The sequence below is a fragment of the Gracilinanus agilis genome, chromosome 3 (assembly GCF_016433145.1).
Source record: "Gracilinanus agilis isolate LMUSP501 chromosome 3, AgileGrace, whole genome shotgun sequence".
Classification (NCBI taxonomy): domain Eukaryota; kingdom Metazoa; phylum Chordata; class Mammalia; order Didelphimorphia; family Didelphidae; genus Gracilinanus; species Gracilinanus agilis.
The window spans coordinates 269204410-269231627 of NC_058132.1; the positions used below are offsets into that span (position 1 = coordinate 269204410).

Here is a 27218-nt window from a genome sequence, read left to right on the forward strand (position 1 = left end):
ATTTTATGCCTGAGTTTTATTTTTTATTTCTAAATGTGTTGCCACTCAATGTGGAATCAGTTCTGAAAGAAGAAAGTTCTTCTAAATGTTACACTGGTTCTTTTTAATTCTTGTTAAGAGATCTTTAGCTCTTTTAAATCCGTACCACTCCAAAAAGCTATCAATATAGCCACAGATATTGAAGTGAAATTTGAAAAACAAAGAGGAGTGGGAAGGCCCTACAAGCTAGAGTTTGGTTAAATATTTAAAGATCTCTTCTTTACCACTAACCTAGTTTTATAGACTCATGGCGTAAGAAAGAATCATACAAAGCTAACCAAGCCATCCACTTGTTTTCACACAAAACCACCATTAAACATCCCAGACTGACGTAAATATCTGAGGCCATGCCAGTCAAAGAAAATTAGCTGATAAAGCAATTTTTGTTTGAGATAAAGAAGGCAGTCAGAAGTAAAAAACAGGCTGTGATTAATCATCTTTGGTTATCATCAAATGCCCTCACAAAACTACCATGTTCACCAAATAACTTTCTCCAGTACTATGAATTTCTTCCACAGAAAATTCTACATTTAAATCTAATTGTGTGCCAATCTTCTTGATAAAGCTTGTGGAGTGAGATATTGGCATCCTAGCATAACTGAGGGAGAAAGGTAAATTCAGTGTTGCCAAATACTGAAGCAGGGCCCCAGGTCAAAGTTGGAAAACAGTCCCCTGAGTTACCATTAATTCACATGAAACCATCCTATTGTGGCTTTAGACTTTCTTCCTCAAGTGCCATTAAGTGTTCAAATCACCGCTGAATAATGTGACATTATTTTGAAATCCTTGTCCCAATGTCTAGTGACCTTACTAGATGAGAAAATCACAGTTTGGTTCTGATGATCTCCCTCTTCAGGCTACATAGTATTCTTCAAATTTCCATTTCTGATACGGATTCATGGAATCACAGGCAGTCACCTTCAGGGTCTTCCCAGAATGACTTGCCTCCAGGCACCTCAGCTGCTCCCAGTATTCAAGTATAAGGTGATCCATCTAAAGAGAAAGAGGATATGGGAATGAGCCACTAATTCTTTAAGCAGTCAACCTTTACATGGAACTGGAACAAGCAACAAAAACAAGTAATGACTTTTATCATTCCTTAGTATTTCCCTCTATCAACTGTTCATATGATAAAGGCATGGCCTTTAAAAAATAACTTTAGGGGCAGCTGGGTAGCTCAGTGGATTGAGAGCCAGGCCTAGAGACGGGAGGTCCTAGGTTCAAATCCGGCCTCAGCCACTTCCCAGCTGTGTGACCCTGGGCAAGTCACTTGACCCCCCACTGCCTACCCTTACCAATCTTCCACCTATAAAATCAATACACAGAAGTTAAGGGTTTAAAATAAAAAAAAATACAAAAAAAATAACTTTAAAAAGGCTGTGAAGTTTCCATCTTGGATCTGAGCTAGCTTCCCTCTGCCATGATATCTGGAATGGGAAAGATCAGTTCTTTGGTGGTATAAATGGCAGTTAGCTTCTCCAAAAGAAATCCTTATAAATGAAGAAAAGAAAATGTGGCAAGACATATCAGTGGATGGCAACAAAACATAAAAAGCTGTTGTTTATTAAATCCATACATTTAGATGAGGGAGGCAACACAGGTACAGTGGAGTTCAAATTCTACCTCTTATATTACCTATGTGACCTTGTGCAAATCACTTAACCCTCTTGAGCCTCAAGTTCTGTCCACATCTGTAAAATGAAGGGCTTGGACTAAATGGTGTCTGAGGTCCCTTCAAGTTCTGCACCTATGATCTTCTAAGTATGGGACTATTATGTTTGTATTGCAACTTCTAACAATGTATATGTTGATATCCTAATAAGATCCAGTAGGACAGAGGTCTATATTATCATTTAATGTCTAATGAACTTCCTCCTCAAATATTGTAGTCTACACCATCCTTGCTTATGGGTTTATGCTTTTCAGAATATAACTTCTCATTTATCCATGACAATGACAAATAGAACCCAAAGATGCTCCTATTTGGTTTCAAAATGCTCTTAAGATATTGAATTCAGATTTACATTCCTAGTTATATCTTTTAAAGATGGTTGCATTACCTGAATATACAGTGGCTGAGAGTGTGTGGGAAAGAAGTGGTATAGGAATGTATTCATTGACGGGAGAAAGTTAGTCTATGGCATTGTGATATGAAACAAAATCCTTATGGATCCTCCAGATTGGATGTCCCACATATGATATTCAAGAACTGATTGTCCAAGTGTTCCTTAATTTACCGACACTCAATTATTTAGGATGGGAGGGAGAGCCTGAGCACAGAACCTTAATGCCCTCTGTGGAGACAACTTAGATGTTTCTTTCCCAATTGGAACAACCCAATGACCCAGGGAGATGCCTTCTTTATGCCGTCTTAGAATGGTCCCCTCTCTTATATCATGAAACAGAGTTAATAAATTAATAGTGCTCAAAATCTTGTAGCCCAACAATGCCCTGGTCCTAAATGCTAATGAAAAAAACTTGTGTTTTTGGCATTCATATTTGGAATTTTATTAGAAAAAATTTTTGCTGTATTTCCAATTTTTCTATTATATTTTGTATTTTGATATATTTCTATAATATTTTAATATATTACAAATTTCGACATATTATATATTTCCTATTATATATTTCTAACTATTTTTTAGAAGTTCTTTTTTTTTTTAAAACCCTACTTTCCATCTTGGAATTACTAATGGGTGTTCTAAGGCAGAAGAGTGGAAAGAGCGAGGCAATGGGGTTTAAGTGACTTGCCCAGGGTCACATAGCTAAGAAGTGTCTGAGGCCAGATTTGAACCTAGGACCTCCTGTCTCTGGGCCTGGCTCTCAATCCACTGAGCCACTCAGCTGTCCCCATTTATTAGAAATTCTTAATTGTTTTCTAATTTTTATTTTCTATGAGGAGGTGTGGTGTAGGGTCTAAGACACCCCACATTAAAATGGCCTTTTGGAAAACAATCTGGGCATGGATCGGAGATGGTTCACCTTTTAAAAACAACTTGCCAACATTTATTATTGACTTCTTATGGGGTCAGGGATATTTTATCAACATTTAGAAAAGGCCTCCCCACAAAACATCTTTTCCCCCCCAGGGTGAGTCATTGGAAGTAGAGCAGAAATTGCAATAGGCCATTGGTAGGTATATTTCCAAAAGTATTCAACAGTAACTGTTCATCAGACACCAATGACCTTTTAAATACAGTTTCCTGGGATTGTGACTCTTTTCCTTCTGATGTGAAAGGGTAGTGGAGGGAGCTGCCTTTTAAGATTTCGTGGCTTACTAAAGGTCATACCCCTTGCCACTGGATGAACTCATACTATCATTTTCAGTCTCTGAGTTTTGAGTTGGTTGTATTAGTCACCAAAGCCTCACTCTTCCTCTAGTTCTTGTTTGTTTTGCTGGAATTTGTCCTTGGATTTTTAGTCTACAAATTTATTTCCTTGATTTGAACGTCATGTTAGAGAAGGGAAAACTATTAGTTCTTATGAGATCATGATGACCCTGTAATGTGATATTATTATATGTAGATGTAAAGCAGAAATGAGACTAAAGAATGGCATTTGACAAATGTACAGATAATTATAACAGCTTTAACAAATTTTAAATGGCATGCACTATTAAAAAAAAACCCCAAACTTTTCCAAATTTTTCTGAAAATCAGAGGAGAGAAAGCTTGTTCATCTGTCAAGATGGTACATTTTACACGTTATTAGTCCAATGACTAGGGTAGGGCAAAAGAACTTTGCTTCAGGCCTTTTAAATTTAGAGGACACAAATATTGAATGCATGGACTCCTTTAGGAGCTTGAAAAACCCAGTTATCACCTAGAAGCCAAACACCTGGCTGGTAAAGATATAACCCCATAAGTTAATAATAAATGTTAGTAAGTTGTTTTCTAAGGTGGATCGTGACCAACACATGTCCAAATTGTATTCCAAAAGGCTATATTTATTTGGGGTGTCTTAGACCCATACTATACCTCCTCATAGAAAGAATGTCATAAATGGTGGTTATGATGATACAATCATTGATTTAGAACAGGAGTAGATCATAGAGGTCATGGAGTCCAGCCCCCTCATTTTACACTTGAGAAAACAGGCCCAGAGAGCTTAATTGACTTGTCCAGGGTCACACAACTAGCTGAGGAAGTATCTGAGAGATCCCAAGTCTTCTTTATTCAAAGTAATGTACTATAAACCACACTGCCTTTTTCTACCACACTGACTCAGGTTCCAGGTCAGACCATAAAGGTCCATCCTAACATATCCTTTATCTAAAGTATTGTTCTATTATACCTGTTCTTAATCACATTCACATCTTTATTTCTAACAGAAATTTTTTTAAAAATAAGAAATTACAACTGATCCAACCTTTCTGGCTAGCAATTTGGAACTATGCTCAAAAGGCTATAAAAAAATGCCTGCCCTTTGATCCAGCCATACCATTGTTGGGTTTGTACCCCAAAGAGATCATAAATAAACAGACTTGTATGAAAATATTTATAGCTGCGCTTTTTGTGGTGGCAAAAAACTGGAAAAGGAGGGGATGTCCTTCAATTGGGGAATGGCTGAACAAATTGTGGAATATGCTGGTGATGGAATACTATTGNATATATTTCTATAATATTTTAATATATTACAAATTTCGACATATTATATATTTCCTATTATATATTTCTAACTATTTTTTAGAAGTTCTTTTTTTTTTTAAAACCCTACTTTCCATCTTGGAATTACTAATGGGTGTTCTAAGGCAGAAGAGTGGAAAGAGCGAGGCAATGGGGTTTAAGTGACTTGCCCAGGGTCACATAGCTAAGAAGTGTCTGAGGCCAGATTTGAACCTAGGACCTCCTGTCTCTGGGCCTGGCTCTCAATCCACTGAGCCACTCAGTTGTCCCCATTTATTAGAAATTCTTAATTATTTTCTAATTTTTATTTTCTATGAGGAGGTGTGGTGTAGGGTCTAAGACCCCACATTAAAATGGCCTTTTGGAAAACAATCTGGGCATGGATCGGAGATGGTTCACCTTTTAAAAACAACTTGCCAACATTTATTATTGACTTCTTATGGGGTCAGGGATATTTTATCAACATTTAGAAAAGGCCTCCCCACAAAACATCTTTTCCCCCCCAGGGTGAGTCATTGGAAGTAGAGCAGAAATTGCAATAGGCCATTGGTAGGTATATTTCCAAAAGTATTCAACAGTAACTGTTCATCAGACACCAATGACCTTTTAAATACAGTTTCCTGGGATTGTGACTCTTTTCCTTCTGATGTGAAAGGGTAGTGGAGGGAGCTGCCTTTTAAGATTTCGTGGCTTACTAAAGGTCATACCCCTTGCCACTGGATGAACTCATACTATCATTTTCAGTCTCTGAGTTTTGAGTTGGTTGTATTAGTCACCAAAGCCTCACTCTTCCTCTAGTTCTTGTTTGTTTTGCTGGAATTTGTCCTTGGATTTTTAGTCTACAAATTTATTTCCTTGATTTGAACGTCATGTTAGAGAAGGGAAAACTATTAGTTCTTATGAGATCATGATGACCCTGTAATGTGATATTATTATATGTAGATGTAAAGCAGAAATGAGACTAAAGAATGGCATTTGACAAATGTACAGATAATTATAACAGCTTTAACAAATTTTAAATGGCATGCACTATTAAAAAAAAACCCCAAACTTTTCCAAATTTTTCTGAAAATCAGAGGAGAGAAAGCTTGTTCATCTGTCAAGATGGTACATTTTACACGTTATTAGTCCAATGACTAGGGTAGGGCAAAAGAACTTTGCTTCAGGCCTTTTAAATTTAGAGGACACAAATATTGAATGCATGGACTCCTTTAGGAGCTTGAAAAACCCAGTTATCACCTAGAAGCCAAACACCTGGCTGGTAAAGATATAACCCCATAAGTTAATAATAAATGTTAGTAAGTTGTTTTCTAAGGTGGATCGTGACCAACACATGTCCAAATTGTATTCCAAAAGGCTATATTTATTTGGGGTGTCTTAGACCCATACTATACCTCCTCATAGAAAGAATGTCATAAATGGTGGTTATGATGATACAATCATTGATTTAGAACAGGAGTAGATCATAGAGGTCATGGAGTCCAGCCCCCTCATTTTACACTTGAGAAAACAGGCCCAGAGAGCTTAATTGACTTGTCCAGGGTCACACAACTAGCTGAGGAAGTATCTGATAGATCCCAAGTCTTCTTTATTCAAAGTAATGTACTATACACCACACTGCCTTTTTCTACCACAATGACTCAGGTTCCAGGTCAGCCCATAAAGGTCCATCCTAACATATCCTTTATCTAAAGTATTGTTCTATTATACCTGTTCTTAATCACATTCTCATCTTTATTTCTAACAGAAATTTTTTTAAAAATAGGAAATTACAACTGATCCAACCTTTCTGGCTAGCAATTTGGAACTATGCTCAAAGGGCTATAAAAAAATGCCTGCCCTTTGATCCAGCCATACCATTGTTGGGTTTGTACCCCAAAGAGATCATAAATAAACAGACTTGTATGAAAATATTTATAGCTGCGCTTTTTGTGGTGGCAAAAAACTGGAAAAGGAGGGGATGTCCTTCAATTGGGGAATGGCTGAACAAATTGTGGAATATGCTGGTGATGGAATACTATTGTGCTAAAAGAAATAATAAACTGGAGGAGTTCCAGGTGAACTGGAAAGACCTCCAGGAATTGATGCAGAGTGAAAGGAACAGAGCCAGAAGAACCAGAGACTGATATTCTATGGTAAAATCGAATGTAATGGACTTCTGTACCAGCAGCAATGCAATGACACAGGATAGCTGTGAGGGATGTATGGTAAAGATGCTACCCACATTCAAAGGAAGGACTGCAGGAGAGGAAACATATAAGAAAAACAACTGCTTGAACGCATGGCTTGGGGTGGACATGATTGGGGATGTAGACTCAAAACTACCACACCAATGCAACTATCAACAATTTGGAAATAAGTTTTGATCAAGGATACATGATAAAACCAGTGGAAATGTGCACCAGCCATGGGTGGGGGGGATGTGGGGGGTGAAGGGGAAAGTAGGAGCATGAATCATGTAACCATGTTAAAAATGAATATTAATAAATGTTTAAAAAATAAAATAAAATAACCGTAGACATTAAAAATGGAAATAAATATTTGAACCCTTAAAAATATGTTTCCAAATAAGCCATGTTGCAAAGGAAAATAAAGACAAAAATAAAAAGTAAATTCATAAGTATGCTTTAAAAAATAGGAAATTACTAGGACATATCCATTATTGATAATACCAACCTGTGAATCATAATAGAAATTAATTGTTGTTCCAGCTCAAGTCTTAGCCATTTGTGCTAAATTCACACAACGAATTGAAAAGATGACGTGAAGGACCATTAGTGCTGCTTAATCCAGATACTAAAATTGATAGTTATATCCCTGATGTATACATCCATCTCATAACTCTATGAAGTAAGAGTGATGTTATTTAGAATTTTATTCCAGACCTCATTGTTGTGGAATATATTGTGTTTTTATTAAAGGTACAGTATAACAACTGAAGGAAGAAGAAAGTCAGATGCCAAATTACAGAAAAAGTAAGGTTATTGACATATACATACTATTTTCTCTTCTGGGTTTTAGAGGATTTTTTTTTAAATAAAAAGGGTACTAAGATTAAAAAAAAATTGAGAAATCTACCTACAAAAGTTCCCTGATCTATCAATCTAGTAACCATATCAGAAAAGAAAATGAGAATAGGTAGAATTGACATGACTTGTTCTTGATGAGGCCATCTTGGTGATTGCCAATTCCCTTTTTAAATGTGCGCAAACCATTATTTTAATAACATATTTGAGAATCTTGTTAGGATTTGAAGCCAAGTTTACCAACTTATATTGAGAAGATTTTGCCCTATTCCCTTTTTTTGTAAACCAGGCATTTGTCCATCTTTAGTCCTGTGGCATCTCACATATTCTCCATGTTCTTTCTGACATTGTCTCAGCATTCCCACCTGCCAGTTCTTTTCAGTGCTCTTATGTGGCTACTTTGGGCCATGTAGCTTTAATTTAATGATGGCAGCTACTTGCTTTCTTAGTTGCTCCTTGTTTACCTTGGTTTGATTATCCATTAACCATTTTGGGGGGGGTTCTACCACCCCCCCATCCAAAGATCACTCCCTTTGGCAGAGAGAAATAAAATGAGGTAAATAGTTCTGCCTTCTCTCAATCATCTGGTTTAATCATCCCCTTCTTTCTCAGCACTAGCCACATACTCAGCACAAAAAGTCTGGAAAATAGTGGGCACTTAATAAATATTTACTCATTGACTGAATGATAATCTTCCTCTTGTCCCAAACTTAACTTTAAGAAGTCAGATGATCATAGATTTAGAGGAGGAAGGAAACTTAGAGGCAATCAAATTTACCACCCTTTATTTTACATGTAATAAACTGAGCCTCAGACAGGTTAAGTGATTTGCCCAGGGTCACGCAACAAATAAGTTTCTGGAAGCAGATCCTTTCATCTTGTGACACAATTCTGTTAATCCTTGCTTCAATGTTCTCACTATTCTTATAGGAATCATTCTTTATTATTTGCCTTTTTTTTTCATTTTCTCTATAAACTTTTAAAATATTGAAACTGATTGATGCACATCCAAATGTGTTTTGTACAGCAGCATATTTTTGAAAGGCTCTTGGTAGGTATTTGTGTTTTATACTTAGAATTTTAAATTGGAAAACTTCCTGCCCTATTGGGTTAACTATAGAATTTTATTCCATGGGATTCTACCTATCCTTTTTCTGACCCTTTGAATACAATGATTAATTTCCCCAACCTGTCACATATAGGAAACAAGAGTTTGATTCCTCAAGGAAGAGGATTCTTATGCCTTTCTTTGAGGAGGCAGCAAAATACAAGAGACACAATATGGACACTAGAGACAGAAGGCCTAAGTTCAAATTCTATGTCATTTTAAATTTATTTTATTTTAAGTTAATTAATTTAATGAATTAATTTAGAATTTTGTTCATGGTTACATGATTCATGTTCTTTCCCTCCTTCTTTCCCTCCCACACCCATAGCCAATGAGCTATTCTACTGGGTTTGATATATATCATTGATCAAGACCTATTTCCATATATTTAATATTTGAAATAGAGTGATCATTTAGAGTCTACATCCCCAATCATATCCCCATTGAACAATGTGGTCAAGCAGTTGTTTTTCTTCTGTGTTTCTACTCCCGTAGTTCTTTCTCTGGATGCGGATAACAATCTTTCTCATAAGTCCTTCAGAATTATTCTGGATCATTGCATTGCTGCTAGTACAGAAGCCCATTACCTTTGATTGTGCCACAGTGCATCAGTCTCTATGCACAAAGTACAATGTACTATGTACAAAGGTTCTGCTCCTTTCGCTTGCCATCAATTCATGGAGGTTGTCCCAGTTCACATGGAATTCCTCCAGTTCATCATTCCTTTCAGCACAATAGATTCCATCACCAAAATATACCACAGCTTGTTCAGCCGTTCCCCAATGGAAGGGCATCCCCTCGTTTTCGAATTTTTTGCTACCACAAAGAGTGCAGCTATAAATATTTTTGTACACATATTTTCACTATTATCACTTTGGAGTATAAACCCAGCAGTGGTATGGTTGGATCAAAAGGCAGACAGTCTTTTAAAGCCCTTTGGGCATAGTTCCAAATTGCCATCCAGAATGGCTGGATCAATTCACAACTCCACCAGTAATGTATTAATATACCAATTTTGCCACATCCCATCCAACATTTATTACTTTCCTTTGATATCATAGTAGCCAATCTGCTAGGTGTGAGGTGGTTCCTCAGAGTTGTTTTGATTTGTATTTCTCTAATTATAAGAGATTTAGAACACTTTCTCATGTGCTTATTGATACTTTTGATTTGTTTATCTGAAAACTGCCTATTCATGTCTCTTGCCCATTGGGACATTGGCTTTGGGAGATGGTTTGATTTTTTGCATAATTGACTTACCTCCTTGTAAATTTGAATAATTAGACCTTTGTCAGAAGTTTTTGTTATAAATTTTTTCCTGTAATTTGTTGCTTTGATTCTAATTTTGGTTGCATTGGTTTTGTTTGCACAAAACCTTTTTAATTTAATGTAATCAAACTCATTCATTTTACATTTTGTAATATTCTCTATCTCTCTTGTTTGGTCTTAAAATATTTCCTTTTCCATAGATATGATAGGTATACTATTCTATGTTCACCTAATTTACTTATAGCTTCCTTCTTTACATTTTAGTTGTTTACCCATTCAGAATTTATCTTGGTGTAGGTGTGAGATGTTGATCTAAACCTAATCTCTCCCATACTGTTTTCCAATTTTCCCAGCAATTTTTGTCAAATAGTGAATTTTTGTCCCCAAAGCTGGGATCTTTGGGTTTATCATGCACTATTTTGCTGAGGTCATTTACCCCAAGTCTATTCCATTGATGCTCCTTTCTGTTTCTTAGCCACTACCATATTGTTTTGATGACCACTGCTTTAAGTTTAAGATCAAGTACTGCTAGGCCTCCATCCTCCACTTTTTTCTTTCATGAGTTTCCTCGATATTCTTGATCTTTTGTTCTTCCAAATGAACTTTGCTATAATTTTTTCTAATTCAGTAAAAAAGTTTTTTGGTAGTTTGACAGGTATGGCACTAAATAAATAACATAATTTGGGTAGGATTATCATTTCCAATATATTAGCTCCGCTTACTCATGAGCAATTAATATTTTTTAATTATTTAGATCTAGTTTTAATTGTGAGGAAAGTGTTTTGTCTTGGTAAATAGATTCCGAAATATTTTATATTGCCTAGGATGATTATAAATGGAATTTCTCTTTCTAACCCTTGCTGCTGAGTTTTGTTGGAAACATATAGAAATACTAATGATTTATGTGGGTTTATTTTGTATCCTGCAACTTTGCTAAAGTTGTTGATTATTTCCAATAGCTTTTTATTTGATTCTCTAGGATTATTTACGTAGACAATCATATCATTTACAAAGAGTGAGAGTTTAGTTTCCTCATTGTCTACTTTAATTCCTTCAATTCCTTTTCCTTCTCTAAGTGCTACTGCTGGTGTTTCTAGTACAATGTTAAATAATAGAAGTGATAATGAGCATTCTTGCTTCACTCCTGATCTTATTGGGAAGGCTTCTAATTTATCCCCATTGCAGATGATGTTTGCTGATGGTTTTAAATATATATGGTTTACTATTTTTAGGAAAGACCCTTCTATTCCTATACTTTCTAGTATTTTCAAAAGAAATGAATGTTGTATTCTGTCAAAGGCTTTTTCTGCATCTATTGAGATAATAATGTGATTTCTCTTGGTTTGGTTGTTGATATGGTCAATTATGTGGATAGTTTTCCCAATATTAAACCATCCTTGAATTCCTGGTATGAATTCCACTTGATCATAGTGAATAACCTTTGAGATAACTTGCTGGTGTCTTTTTGCTAGTATTCTATTAAGATTTTTGAATCTATGTTCATTAAGGAGATTGGTCTGTAGTTTTCTTTCTGTTTTTGACCTGCCTGGCATTGGAATAAGTACTATATTTGTGTCATAAAAGAAATTTGGTAAAATTCCTTTGCTTATTTTGACAAGTATTTTGTATAGTATTGGGATTAGTTGTTCTTTAAATGTTTGATAGAATTCACTTGTGAATCCTTCTGGCCCAGGAGATTTTTATTAGGGAGTTTCTTAATGGCTTGTTCAATTTTTTTTTTCTGAGATGGGATTATTTTAAGCATTTTGTTTCCCTCTTTTGTTAATGTATGCAATTTATATTTTTGTAAATGTTCATCCATTTCACCTAGATTGTCATATTTATTGCCATATAATTGAGCAAAATAGTTCTTAATAATTTCTTTAATTTCCTCTTCATTAGAGATGAGGTTGCCCTTTTCATCTTTGATACTGTTAATTTACTTTTCTTCTTTCTTTTTTTATTAGATTAACCAGTACTTTATCTTTTTTATTTATTTTTTCAAAGTACTAGCTTCTATTCTTATTTATTAGTTCAATAGTTCTTTTGCTTTCAATTGTATTAATTTCTCCTTTGATTTTCATGATTTCCAATTTAGTTTTAATTTAGGGATTTTTAATTTGTTCTCTTTCTACTTTTTTAAGTTGTGTGTGCCATTCATTGACCTCTTCCCTTTCTAATTTGTTGATATATGCATTCAGGGATATAAATTTTCCCCTCATTACTGCTTTGGCTGCATCCTATAGATTTTTATAAGTTGTTTCCTCATTGTTATTCTCTTCAATGAAATGAGTAATTGTTTCTTTGATTTGTTCTTTGACCAACCAGTTTTGATGAATTCAATTATTTAGTTTCCAATTAGTTTTAAATATGCCTTTCCACAAGCCCTTATTGATCATGATTTTTATTGCATTATGGTCTGAAAAAATTACATTTATTAATTCTGCTTTCCTACATTTGCTTGCAAAGTTTTTATGGCCTACTACATGGTCAATCTTTGTATGTGTGCTACGTGCTGCTGAAAAAAGGTATATTTCTTTTTATCCCTATTTATTTTTCTCCAAATATCTATTAGCTCTAATTTTTCTAATATTTTGTTCACTTACTTTCTTCCTTATTTATTTTTTGGTTAGATTTATCTTCTTCTGATAGAACAAGGTTAAGGTCCCCCAATAGTATGGTTTCACTATCTATTTCGTCTTTAAACTCCTTTAGTTTCTCCTTTAGAAATCTGACTGCTATACTATTTGGTGCATATATGTTAAAAATTGATATTTCTTTGTTATTTATACTACTTTTCATCAAGATGTAATTACTTTCCTTATCTCTTTTAATCAGATCCATTTTTGCTTTAGCTTTGTCTAAGATAAATATTGTTATTCCTGCCTTCTTTGTCTCAGTTGAAGCCCAATAAATTCTGTTCCACCCTCTTACTTTGACCCTGTGTATATCTATGTGCCTCAAGTGTGTTTCTTGTAGACAATATATGGTAGGATTATGGTTTTTAATTGATTCTGCTATCCACTTCCTTTTTATTGATGAGTTCATTCCATTCACATTCACAGTTATGATTACTGTTTCTGTATTTCCCTCCATTTTGACTTCCTCCTTAGGTTCTGCCCTTTCTCTTAGCCCTCTTATACTTCCCTCCAATTTTTCACTTTTAGTCAGTTTTCCCATTTTTCCTCTGCAATGTTACTCCCCTTCCCAGCACCTCCCCTCTTATTGATTCCCCTTTTACTATAGCCCCTCCCTTGCATTGCTTCCCTCCCCACCAGTCTGTTTATTATTCTTCTACTTCTCTATAGAGCATGATACAATTCTCTTCCCCAATGCATCTGATTGCTCTTCCCTCTGAATCAATTTTAATGCGTGTAAGAATTAAGTATTACCTGTCTCCAACCTCTTTCACCCTTCTATTATATTGGCCTTCTTCCTCTCTTCCCACATGCGCTTCTTTATGAAATATAAATTTACACCATTTTGTCTCTTTTCCCATTATCTCTTAGTATTATCCTCTTTTTTTTACACACACACACATATTTGGACATTTCATCCTATAGTTTGTCACTGTTCCCTCTAAATATACTTCTTCTACCTACCCTCATGATAATAACAAGTTTTAAGAGTTACCGATACCATCTTTTCTTATAAGAATACAAATCATTTGAACTTAATGGATTCTTTAAAAAATTTTTATTTTTTCCCCTTTTTTTAATCTTTTGGTGATACTCTTGAGTGCTGTGATTTGGCATCAAATTTTCTGTTTAAATCCAGTTTTTTCTTCATGAATGGTTGGAAGTCTTCTATTGTGTTAAATGACCATACTTTCCCCTGCAAGAATATAGTCAGTTTTGATGGGTAGTTGATTCTTGGTTGTAGACCCAGTTCTCTTGCTTTTAAAAATATCATATTCCATGCCTTCGAGTCCTTCAGTGTGAATGCAGCCAGGTCCTATGTTATCCTAACTATGGTTCCATGATATCTGAATGACTTCTTATTAGCAGCTTGTAATATTTTTCCTTAGTCTGTTAGTTCTTGAATTTGGCTATAACATTCCTGGACTTTGTCAAATGGGAATTAAATGCAGGAGGTGATCTGTGGATTCTTTCAATCTCCACTTTTCCCTCTTATTCCAGAATGTCAGGGCAGTTTTCTAGGATAATTTCCTATATAATGATGTCCAGGCTTTTTCTTTTGTCATGATCTTCTGGTAGTCCAATATTTCTTAAATTGTCTCTTCTGGATCTATTTTCTATGTCTGTAGTTTTGTCAATGAGGTGTTTCATATTTTCTTCAATTTTTTCATTCTTTTGAATTTGTTTTATAGACTCTTTCTGCTTTGTAAAGTCATTTGCTTCTAGTTGTTGGACTCTTATTTTTAAAGTCTGAATTTTATCCCTGGCTTTTTGGTCATCCTTCTCCTTCTTCTAGTCTTTTTTTTTTGTAGGTCATCTTTCACCTTCTTTGTCTCATTTTCAAGCTGATCAATTCTGGCTTTCAAGATATTATTTTCTTGTTTTAGTCGTGTGCCTCTGTTTCCAGGTGACTTATTTCATTTTGCAAGTTATTTTCCCAATTGTCTTCACCTCTCTTAATTGTTTTTTGAATTGTGTTCTGAGTTCTTCCAAAGCCTGTATTTAATTCACTGGAATTTCTGCATTTTTGCTTGGTGTTCCTTGATCCTCCTCTGTTCCATTTTCTCTTTATTCATTAGCTGGTTAGAAGCTGTCAATTGTAATTTCTTTTTTTGTTGTTTACTCATATTTTTTCTTCTTTCCCCTCTGCCATTGTCTGTAATCTTGCTCCTCTGTTTATTTCCTGGATTGGTGGGTTTGGGCTATTCTATCCTGAAGGCCTCTGATGATTGCCTAGATTAGGCTGATGGAGTATTAATGAGCCCTGAGTTCAGATCTTCCCCAGATGGTAGCAGAAGCTGAAGGTGTATGTGAAGGTGTGGAAGCTAAAGGGGTCTATGCTTCCGGCCCTGTCACCCTGTGATACAGCTGTCACCCTGAGATTTGAGTCAGCTGACTTCTTATGGTGTCTCTCAGAGTAGTTGGTGGGGAAGGGTATAGGAGATTGAACTTCCCTGCCCTGCTTATTATCTACCCTCTTGATAAGATTAAGCCAAGGTGGAGCTTATCTGTGGATCTGGATGTGCCCTGAGGCCAAAACCTCAAAGAGGGGGCAAGATGGAGAGTTTTGGCTGCAACTAGGCTGCCCTCTCTGTGCCTCTCCTCCAGCTACCTCCCTGCTTGCTGTGTTTAGAACCCTGAGCTTGGCACAGCTGTGGCCACAAGGCACTCCCTCCGGACAGGAGCCCTCACCCAGAGATTCTAGTGCCCATGGGAGATTCAGCACAGTAGGTGGGGGATGTCCTGGGACCTTCCTTCTTTTTTTTCCTTAAACATGAGAGTTCAAGAATTCAGGCTTTTTTTTTGGTGTACCTTTTAAGTTGAATCCAGCAGGAGGTTCCCCTGGCTCTGTCCTATTGTTAGATTTGGTTTTCTCTCTCCTTGAAGCACTTTGTTATTGATTGGTGTGGAAGGGATTTCACAGAGGTCTGGACTTGTGGAGCATCTAAGTGGCCATCTTGACTCTGCCTCCCAAATTCTACCTCTGACATTCACTACCTAAGCAAGTCACTTAGAAATCAATTAGGTAACATTGCCTCTGAGATCCTTTTTAAGGTTTGGCTCTTTGATCCTATGCTGGCCCCCAATCAGAGGACATGTCAGAAGAGATCCACACATTAGTGATAATAAATAATTATTTATTTTCTTCTTTATTACAAAATCTAAGCTGGTGAGATTATCTCCTAAAGTTCCCATCATTTCTAATGCAATGATAACTTTTTTTTCAGAATCTTTTGTAGAAAAGCATCTTATCAGTCGAGCCATTTTGAGAAGGGCTTAGACAAAACTGTAAAATCTCAAATTCAGATAGATAAAGATAGAAACCTTTCCTGCCCCTCTTAATGCTGATGCCATACCCTTAAGAATTTCATCTTATCCTGTTTCTTTCTTATTTGTAAAAAATTGTTGTTTACATGTTATCTCTCTCATTAAATTGTGACCTCCTTGAGAGTAGCCACTGTTACTCACCTTTCTTGTATTCCTAGTACTTAGAGAAATGTCTGGCACATAGTAGGCATTTAGTAATTGCTTTTTGACTTGAGGAAGGGCATCACACCACTGACATATGATTAATTGAAATCCCTTATACTTTTTAAAGGCAGTTAGGTGGCATAGTGGATAGAGTGCAGGGATCCTGTGAAGTTGCATTTTTTCCTTGCATTTGGATCTCTAGTTCACCTTGTATATTATACAATGAAATTCATTGGAATATGGATAACATAGGTCAGGGGCTTTACTACTAGCTATAGGTTTTATTAATGCCTATCTTCTTTGATACCATCTCTTTTAAATTATTGAGGCTTTCTACTGATAATATTTTCTTCTATATTCTACCTGCTACCTCTGTTCTATAATATTCAACTTTTTGTGGCATATGATTTGGAAAATATGCAGTTTTCTCCTTTCCTTCCCTATTTAGTCTAAAGACATCAGCTTCACAAGATACCAGACTAATTTTTATTGACCCCTGTCAACTGTACTTCACTTCTAGTTAAGCAGCAAAAATTCCTATATTTTAAGTGGTAATCCAGAAATGTTCCAGACACCATCAGTTATCCAACTTTTCACTTCCCAAATTTGCCTTTCCCTTATGAAGCCCCTTCTTTTAATTGAAAGCAATGATGAAAATGCCACCTATTTTCGAAAATATTCAGTTTCATGCTCAGAATAATTCTTGGTGCCTTCTGGCATTATCATTCATCCCCTCATGAATCACCAGAAGTGGGTAGTGGTTGTCAGTTTTGACAAGACTTGGGAGGTTCTCAGTCATATTCTGGATATGTAGTCCAAATACAGTAGATCTCTCTCTTTTTAAATTAACCAGTATATAATTTTACACTCCTCAGAAGGGAGTCATCACCCACTACTAGTGATTGCTTTTTATTCTGGCCATTAAGGGATTACCCATTTTCTAAGGCTCCTATAAATCCACATCACTCTTTGCAGTAGAACAAGGTACCTCAGAGGATATTAACTTCCTCCTCTTTAGGAAAAACCTTATACTCATGTCTTAATTCCAAACTCTTTCCCCCTGTTTCTTCATATCATATTTTCCCACCCTCTAACCTCCTGACAATGATGATAATTCCTTCCTGCTTCTTCAGTTCCTTTGTTCATCTTTGTTTTATCTTAAAGCATTTCATTTTTTTCCCAGGAACCTTTCATTCTCTCAGTTTACCAAAAGAGTAATAAGACATCTTCCATTCCTTTTATCTTCTACTCCAGGAGAGAAACCTATCTGTACTTTGTGCAAAACATCTTCAATTTGTCACAGAGCAGAAGTAAACATACTATAATATCTAAAGGTCATTGCAAAATTCCCCTTGCATTTTAAACCTGCTGGAAGTGAGATCATTAATTCCTTGTAATTCTTGTTGGTAGCTCTCATAGACTTCTGGCAAACTGATGATTTGCCTAACTTCTTTGCTGTGCTGGAACTCCTTTGTGGGGTTTTCCAATCTCTTCTTGCTATATACTTCTTGACTATAGTTCTCTCTGATCAGTGACTTGTGCAAGGTCACATAGTAGGTGAACTACAGAGCTGGAACTTTAATCTGGTTACCTGGTCCTTCCTTATTTTTGTCCTCTTTCCTTTAGTTTGGGGATTAATAAGCTCTTTTTGTGTCATAGAGTTTTGATGTTCCAAAGTAATCTGGGGGCCCCTTTTCAGGATAATGTTTTAAATGCAGAAATATAATGCATATGATTATAAAGGAAATCATGTATAACAAATATATGCATATATGTATATATATATATATATATATATATATATGTTTTTTTCTATCCAAGTTCATAGATCCCCTGAAATCCATCTACAGCCTACCCTTTAGGAGAGTCCATTAACCCCACTGACTTCTGCATTATATTNTCTTGCTATATACTTCTTGACTATAGTTCTCTCTGATCAGTGACTTGTGCAAGGTCACATAGTAGGTGAACTACAGAGCTGGAACTTTAATCTGGTTACCTGGTCCTTCCTTATTTTTGTCCTCTTTCCTTTAGTTTGGGGATTAATAAGCTCTTTTTGTGTCATAGAGTTTTGATGTTCCAAAGTAATCTGGGGGCCCCTTTTCAGGATAATGTTTTAAATGCAGAAATATAATGCATATGATTATAAAGGAAATCATGTATAACAAATATATGCATATGTGTATATATACATATATATATATATATATGTATATATATATATATGTTTTTTTCTATCCAAGTTCATAGATCCCCTGAAATCCATCTACAGCCTACCCTTTAGGAGAGTCCATTAACCCCACTGACTTCTGCATTATATTGTTTCCTTTCCTGGATTGGGGAATTTGATGCAAAAATTTGAAGGCATGAAAACTGCGTGTGTAAAAGGAGACTTTGGATAGGGTAGGTACCTTAGCATGTCCAACTCTATTTGAAGATATCCTAACCCATGAAGTTTCTATTCATTTAGGCTACCAAAGGTTCAAACTGTTCTCACCTATCTTTTACCACTATCGTGCCTGGAATCCTTGCCAGTTTTAACATTTTAATTTTTACAGACTTTCTGGAGACATGAGCATTTTTATTTAAGTCATGATATCTATATAAACCAAACAATTTTGAGTACCTACTGTTTTTCTAACAGTATGCTAGCCAAAATGACCCAATTTACATAACAGCATGGCTTAATTTGTCTGATTAGCTCAGTAGTACTTGTCACCCTCACATAGAGCAGGGTGTTCAGTGAGGAAATACTCCTTCCCATCGTCCCCTGGCTTCCCCTATTCTATATCCTGTCAGCCCAGGATAGCCCTCTATATCTTTTCTTATTTATCCCTCATCCTCTATATATAGACTTTGGTTCCCTACCCTATTTCGTCATAGCCCTCATCAGTTCTAAGTGAGAAGGATGGTAATGGACAAACCACATGAAATAGTGCCTGATAATGAATTAACCACACAAAGTAATCCCATATAATATGAGGGAAGACATGATATGATGGAGAGAAGATAGAATTGAGGGTCAGAAGTCTTGGATTCTAGTTTCATCTTTGCCATTAACTATCTCTCTGATTAACTAGATATATAAATAAATACTTCCCCTTTCTGCGTCTCAGTTTCCTCATCTGTAAAATGAAAGGATTGAATTAGATGATCCTTAAGGTCCCATACATCTCTAAAATTCTATATGAGTTTTGAAAGAGGGAAAACCAGGAATAGATTTGCCCGGCTATAGTATGACATCACAGTAGACAGCTGCAAGATTTCATGAATAAAATGGATGCTTGGCAAGGGTGTCAAAAAGAGTGGGTAAGAACCCAAGAAAAATCACTTCTAACTTCAAAGTTTTGCCTAGAGCTGGTCCCAGTCTTTTTTATCATCAGGAAGGCCTTATATACATGTGAAAGAGATGGATGGCTACAAATGTGATTTCAGGAACATCAAGAAACCTCCTTTCATACTCCCTCACCCTTAGGGTAAGTGACTTAAAATTTTATCTCTAAGAATTATTTTTTTGATTTATATCTTTGTCGCTGTTACAAAGCAATTACTTCTAAAAAAGACAACATGTGAAACCTGACCAGATATTTGCTTTTATATTTAATATGCACATGTATATCTGATACTTCTAGGGAAGAGAAGAGTGAGAAGAAAGTATGAATCCTCTGTACCAGTGGAAGGCTAGATAAGAGTTAGGATATCAAGGGGCACTAAAGAGGAGGCTGGCCAATCCCATTCACTTCACAATTTAGAGTAAAACAGGCCCCTGAGTGTCTTAAATGATCCAAAAACTGCTTCCAGGAGGTCATTTTGGAAGAGGTGAGACCTCCATTCCAGCCTATCCAACCCAATATTAATTTTATTATTGACCAAGAGAAACAGCTATTGGAAACAAAGATAATGATAGCATTGTGACTGGTGGAATGTAGCTATAGCTGGAATAATAGTTTTTTCTCTGGATAAGTTAAGGAGAAGGACTAAGGCAAACATTAAAAATGTATATATTTGTCTCTGTGAATCTTTATAGAGCCTCCATTATTACCAAATAAATGTAAATCACATGATTTAGGAGGTTCACACTAGAAATTCTACATTTGATTTTACTGAAATCTGAACAAGTTAAAAAAAAAAAAACAACAGGCATAGCCATTCTACTTACTTGTTCAGGATGAAGGACTCCCGTCAATTTGTGTAACCATCTCAGCTTGTTGTTTCTGTTATCACAAGGGAACAGGCTCAGGTCTCCTATAATAGGGACAGGTGCTAAGCACCTGTCTCCCTGTTTAAGAAGATTTAGCCAAGTGTAGTTGAAGTGTTGGGACTGTAGGAATAATTAGTAGATCACAATTAGCAACAATTACTATCACTGGAAAATTGGTCTTGCTTCCCCATCCCTCAATACAACTAGTTCCTATTTGTCCATGAAAGTATGATCTGGTAAATTTCCCAATGCCTGGATTCTTCCCCAGCCCCACTATCATCTGTACCAAATATTCTAATGTCTACATAGCCGATGTTAAGGAGCAGTACCAGATTAAAGAAATATAATTCTGGGACAGAGGTTCATCTTTTCAATTCTGATTATGTTTTACCTGTCACTTGTCTGTCCATATTAGTAGATCCCTGACTCATGATAATTTGCATGGGTAGAAAGGGTTGCATTTACATGCTATAAACTTTGACTATTCCAGAAGTCCTTTCCAACTATAACAGCCTATGATCCTAAAATAGGCTGGTGAGATTCCTTCTTCCACTTACTGCTGCCAAAGCTTTCCTTTCCTTTCTCTATACCCCAAATGACTTCAGGAAGGGGACTATTTCTCTATAGATTGTGCAGTGTGAACAAGAAGGGGAACTGTCTTGTAAGGTTATGGGTTGGTGGTAAAAGGGTTTTATTCTTTGCTTCAAGGACAGAAAGGAAGGGAATTTTGGGTGATGTGAGTCTCACATATCTTGGGGTTTCCATAACTCACCATGCTCTTGAATTTGTTGCTGTCTCAATTATAGCAGAAGGGTTAGTTAGTTACTTCATTCACCAGTGTTGGTCTTGAGCACGGTCAATCATGATTTCTTTGCAAATGTTTAATGAGTAGGAGCTACTTGCAAACTGCTTTTTTCTGTTTTTTTATCCCTTCTGTCTCCCTTTAAGAGCACCCTTACAACCCCACTTCCGTCCTCCTCCCAATACAAATTCCAGAAGCAATCTCCTCTATGAGAAAGTTGCAAGAGGACTCCAATTACGAGAAAAGTTTACAAAACAAAGCACTTCTTTCCCAGATTCAATAAGAAACAACCCGTACAAGGGTCAGAATCTTTGTATCGAGAAAAGGGAATAGGTAAAACCTTTAATGGAAATTTTAAAATCCAAGTCGAATGCCAGAAATCTGGGGTAAATGGCCCAGTTGCACCTTCAGTTGACAGAGATGGGATGGGGAGCAAAAGAAGTCAGAATTTCCTTGGAATACCTACAAAAGATTGCTGTTAGGGAAGCCATCATTGGAGAAGAATGAAGGTCAGAGTGAGACAGAAAAGGAGCTCACCCTAACATCTGGTAGCAACCCATTTTTTAAAAAATTATTTAGAATATTTTTTGTGGTTACATGATTCATGATTTTCCCTCCCCTCCTCCTGGAGCTGACAAGCAATTACTGGGTTATGCATGTATCATTGTTCAAAACCTATTTCCGTATTATTCATATTTGCAAGAGTGATCTTTCAACATCAAAACCTCAATCATATCCCCATTGAACCACGTGATCAATCCTATGTTTTTCTTCTGTGTTTCTGCTCCCACAGTTTTTTCTCTGGATGTGGATAGCGTTCTTTCTCATAAGTTCTTCTACATTGTCCTGGATCATTGCATGTAGCAACCTATTTTATCTAATTTGTTTTGCTAATTCAATATTGAGCTTTTGTCTCTCTTGAAGAGACTGCTAGTTTCTTAGTGCCCCGGAAAAAAAAAAAAACACTCCAGTCATCCTGCCCTAACTGTTGCTCTGAGCATAGATCATGACAATGAAAAGCTCAGCAATCTTTCTAGATTAGTGTTTGAGAGAGGGTTTTGTTGGAAAGAGAATTGAATTGCTCTGGGAATCTTGTACTGGGAAATGATTTTTATTTCATGGAGCCTCAAAAGTCTAACGACCTAATTTCACCTATATTTCTTCTGATCATTTCTACCTGTGGATCAAAGATGATTCTAGTTTACTCCTAGTTAATTTACTTTGTAACATAAAGCAGAATGATTATTAGAGGCACGTAGCAGACTGTGTTGGGGACAGGGAAAATATGTCATTCTAAGTTCCCACAAAGAATCAAGTAAGTCCTTGACCTTTCTCCAACCTACCTTTCTTTTGGCAGAATTTATAGTAGGAGATTCCCATCATGACTCAGGGTGTGGGGTAGGGAGTCAGAAGCTTTGTAGCAACTCCTAACCACTTGACCTGTGTGCTAATGGTTGGGACACCAATTTTTTCCCCAGCTGCTAAGGAACCTACTTATGAACAGGAGATGTAGTCACAGTGGCTATGACCTAGTGACACTTAGTGTATACATACATAGGACCTTGGGTACACAGAAAGTCAATGATTCATTTCTCTAAATGAGTGAAGAGCTGTGATCAATCAGTCCCAGTAAACATTATAAAAAAAAACAACAAACAAACATATTAGAGCATACCTTGCTACCACCATCACATTCATCCAGAACAGCCATACTGTTCTCAAGGGAAATACATCTGCCCAAGGCCACGTTAATTATCTAGAAAACAAAAATTAACTGTGAATTTAGAAAAATCAGTCCAGAGAATAACACAGACATGTGAGTGCCACAAGAAAACACCTGGACTATAACCTTGTGATGAGCCTAACAGGTAGCTAAGTGAATTGTTTAGTGCTATATGTTTTGACTGAGCAGAGACGTAATATAATCTAGCCAAAGTACAGCTGCAATCTGTCAGTTTAAGCTTGGTGATTCAGCCCCAGAGCCTACAAAGAGAAGCTTTTAATTAACTCTTGCTTAGGATGTAGAAGAGAGCATGAGCAAGAGGCTGGATAGAAAATATATTTCTTCATCTATAGTTCTTTTGGCGCATACATTAGAAGTCCCTGCACAGATGTGTAATTTAGCTAACCTGATAGTTACAGATTTAAGAACAAAAATGTCCCCTGGCTGCTCTCTCCATACTATTCATCTGCCTGGGTACGGATTCAAAGCTCTGTTGGCTCCTTTAACCACAAAAGACAGAATATTGCAAGTCAGGCTCTTCCCAATGTCTCAAGTTAGAGAAAATTCATTAAGCAAGGGTCATGAAAGCTAATACAGAGTCAAGGCCCTAGTTTATCCTTTGGCAGGTCTTAGGCTTGAAAATAGATTTAAGGAAATCAGATGAGGCAGGACATCATTTAATGTGAAGAGGGCTAGTTTCCTTTGTTTGCTCCTTTGCCCCTTGCTAGACATCCCAGAGCAGCACTGATAGGAAGTTAGGTTGATGGGGGGACTTGGTTATAAGGCAGCTTGGAGGTGCAGTGTACAGTGTTTGATTTGGAGTTGGTGAGAATTGAATTTGAATCTTCCCTCTAATATTTCATAGTTCTATAACCCTGGGCAAGTCACCTAAACTCCCAGTCTCAGTTTTCTTATCTGCAAAATGGGGACACAACTATTCTCCCAGTCCCTCAGGCTCTCAGCCTAGGTATTATCCTTGACTCCTCATTTTCTCTCCTTCTCCATATGCAATCCATTGCCAAAGCCACTGTAACATCTATCAAGTATTCCTGTTCTCTCTTTTGACACTTCCCCCACCCTGGGGTAGGCCTTCATCTCCTCACCCCTAAACTACTGAAACAGTACACAGTTTGGTCTGCTTGCTCCAAGCTTCTTCCCACTCCAGTCCATTCTCCATTCAACTGCCAAAGTCATTTTTCTAAGTGGTCTGACTGACTCAGTAAACTGCTGTGGGTCCTTATTACCTTCAGAATCAAATACAAAATCCTCTGATGTTCAAAACACTTCATAATCCAGCTCTCTCCATACCTTTCCAGTGTTTTTATACCTTCTCCCTCTATGCCCAAATCTTGTCCTCCTGGTTGTTCCTCAAACAGATCACTATCTCTGGCTCCAATCATTTTCAAAAGCTGTCCCCTCCATCCCTAGAATGCTCTTCTTCCTCAATTATGTCTCTTGGATTCCTTCAATTTCCAGCTAAAATCCTGTATTCGATAGGAAGCCTCTCCTATCATAAGACCCTTACCTTCTATCTTAGAACCAATATTGGGTATTGTTCCAAGGCAGAAGAGCAGTAAGGGTTAGGCAACAGGGATTAAGTGACTTGCTCAGGGTCAAACAACTAGGAATTGTCTGAGGTCAAATTTGAACCCAGGACCTCCCATTTCTAGTCCTGGCTCTCAATCCACTGAGCCACCTAGCTGCCCCCCTCCTCCAATGCCTCATGCCTTAATTCTCATGCCTTCCTTGCTTGCACATAGCTGTGTGTGATTTGTTTTTCCTTTTAGGATGTAAGCTTCTCCAGATCAGGGACTTTGGCTTTCTTTCTTTCCCCAGTGCTTGGCACATACAAATGCTTACTGCCATATACTTGTTGTGAGGACCAAAAGAGCCAGTATGTGTAAAGCCCTTTGCAAACCTTAAAGTGCATTATAGATGCTGGTGATAATTCTTATTTCTGAGGGGACCACAGTGAAAAAGCCCAGGATTTACAATTGGATGCCTAGTTTTGAATCCCAACAATGCTGCGTGAACTCGGGCAAGTTGCTAAACCTAATTTCTTCATCTGAAAAATGAGGGGTTAAAGTAAATGATTCTTGAGTCCTTCCCTATCTTCAATCCTATAATCCTATATTGTGGAAATAGAATCAACCTGTTTTAATAACTGACTGGAGATGAGAGCTGATGGAGAATGAAAACATAAAAATGGCAATTGTACTCACAGAAACTGAGAAGACAAAACCAGAAACAGGGTTTTGGGGAAAGATAATAAGTTCAGTTAGGGACAATTTGAGTTTAAGGTGAGAGGTGTAGAAATGGAGTTCAGAAGAGAGACCAGAGCTGAAAAAAGAGTCTTGGGGTTTACCAGTGTTGAGGAAATCATTAAAACTGTGGAAGTGAATCAGGTTGTTGAGGGAAATTATAAGGAGTGATACCTCAGGACAGAATCCTAGAAAATGCCCTTCAGGCTCATGGATTTAGATGTGGAAGAGACATCAGGGACCATCTAGAGACCTTAAAGTTTCTCATTTTAGAGATAAGGGAACTGAGGCCCAGGAGTTAAAGTAACTTTCCCAAAGTCTTACAGGGAGTAAGTAGTTGGGTCCTCTGTAATATCTATAGGGATTGGAAAGAGATAGTGGACTCATTAACAGGATAAGAGGATATCATAATTTGGAAAAATGTGTTTTTTCCTTGAGACATGTTAAATGTTGTCTCCCATATTAGACTGTGAGCTCAGGGAGAGTAAAGATTGTCTTTTGCTTTCTTTTGTATTCTTATTGTTTAGTTCGGTGGCTGCAACATAGTAGATGTTCAATAAGTGTTCATTGACTGACTAAATTTATTTTTATTACATTCTCATCTCTTGACTCTCACACCTTGTGCTCATGCCTTTATTTTTCTGAAATATGCTATGACTGAAAACTTAACTGCTAGACACTTCCATTTTTCTTAAAAATCTCACTTCCCTGTTGGTGACACCATTGGTGGGGAACCAATCAGATATGCCTAGGTAAGAGCCTCAACCCTTCCTATAACATCCTTACACTCTATAAGTTCTTGGTCCCAAGCTGGTTTAGCTGATGGTCCAGGTAGCTAGTTCTCTTAGGCTGGTTTAACATGGAGAAATGGCTCCTAGTTTGGTGGTTTGTTGTGGGTCAATCTGGTAATGGCAGTACTCTTGAAGCCCCAGTATGGTGCTTGATTTACAGCCCTATGATGAGAGAAGGTGCCATGGCCAGATAGAAGGGTCAGTTATTAGGAGGAATGACAAGAGAGTGTTGATACTGGGAATGCCAAGGCTGAGGAGCCATTTCTCTAAAGGACCATCACTAATCCTCTTTCCACTGTAACCTGGAGACCATTGCATCCCAAATCTTGACCCAAATGCCTTCCCCTGACCAGATTCCAGTTACTTCCTTTCTCACTGTTCCTCGTTTACTGCTAAAGGGTACAGTTAGATATTAGACACGAAGATAAGAGGACCTGACTTCACCCCAGACACTTCATTAACTGAGTGAGACACTTAACTTTTTTGGTCTTAATTTCTTCATTTGTAAAATGAGGCAGGTCCTTCTGATTTCTTTGAGTCTTAGTTTCTTCATCTGTAAAATGAGGAGGCTGGCCTTGATAGTGTGTAATCAGGATTTGCTCCCAAAAAACTCTCTCTCCCAGCATTCCATGTTTCCTCTTATGTTAAGTGCTAAAGTAGGGAGGATATAAGTTTTGTGGAGCTCTGCCCCTCTCTCTTTTTTCTCCTTGTCGTGGCTGTGGAAGCGCGTTTTATGCCAGGCAGGAGAATCTACAGATGTTGGTTTACTTTTTGTTAGATAATTAGGTTTGAACTTCTGTTTCTTTTAGTATATTTTCTTTCTAATTCAAGTGATTACTAATAAACTTTATAAAATATAATACTTGGAATTATTGGATATTAATTTAAATCTTACATTGAATAATTAGGATTTGCTCCACAGAAACTCTCTCCCAGCCTTCCATATTCCTTCTCAAGTTATATGCTAAAAGGGAGGATATAAGTTTTGTGGAGCAAATCCTAATTACACAATAGTTTCTCTGATTAATTCATTCTCTGACTTACTCCGTCTCCTCTTAAGATGACTCTCCCCTGAGGTCTGTTCTTTTCTTGGGGAGCCCTTGGTCTGGACTGAAATTTCTTGAGGGACCCTATCTATGTTCTGCTCACTTTCTGGATTACTCATACAGCAACTTTGACCCATTATAGACTGAGGATTTTATCTAAGAGGTTAAATGACTTGCCCAAAGTCATACAGCTAGTATGGGATTTGAGCCTAGAACT

At 36.9% G+C, this 27218-nt stretch overlaps 1 protein-coding gene across 1 annotated transcript in view; it reads right to left on the reverse strand.

Moving 5' to 3' along the window:
• Positions 1 to 891: 891 nt before the first annotated feature.
• GALNT5 (polypeptide N-acetylgalactosaminyltransferase 5) overlaps positions 892 to 27218 on the reverse strand; it is an 80905-nt gene continuing 54578 nt past the window's right edge. The window contains exons 7-9 of the mRNA XM_044669115.1: positions 22856 to 22936; positions 20337 to 20498; positions 892 to 1032 (exon numbers count right to left, since the gene is read on the reverse strand). Of these exons, the coding sequence (XP_044525050.1) occupies positions 892 to 1032; positions 20337 to 20498; positions 22856 to 22936 (384 nt within the window). The remainder of the gene's footprint in view (positions 1033 to 20336; positions 20499 to 22855; positions 22937 to 27218) is intronic.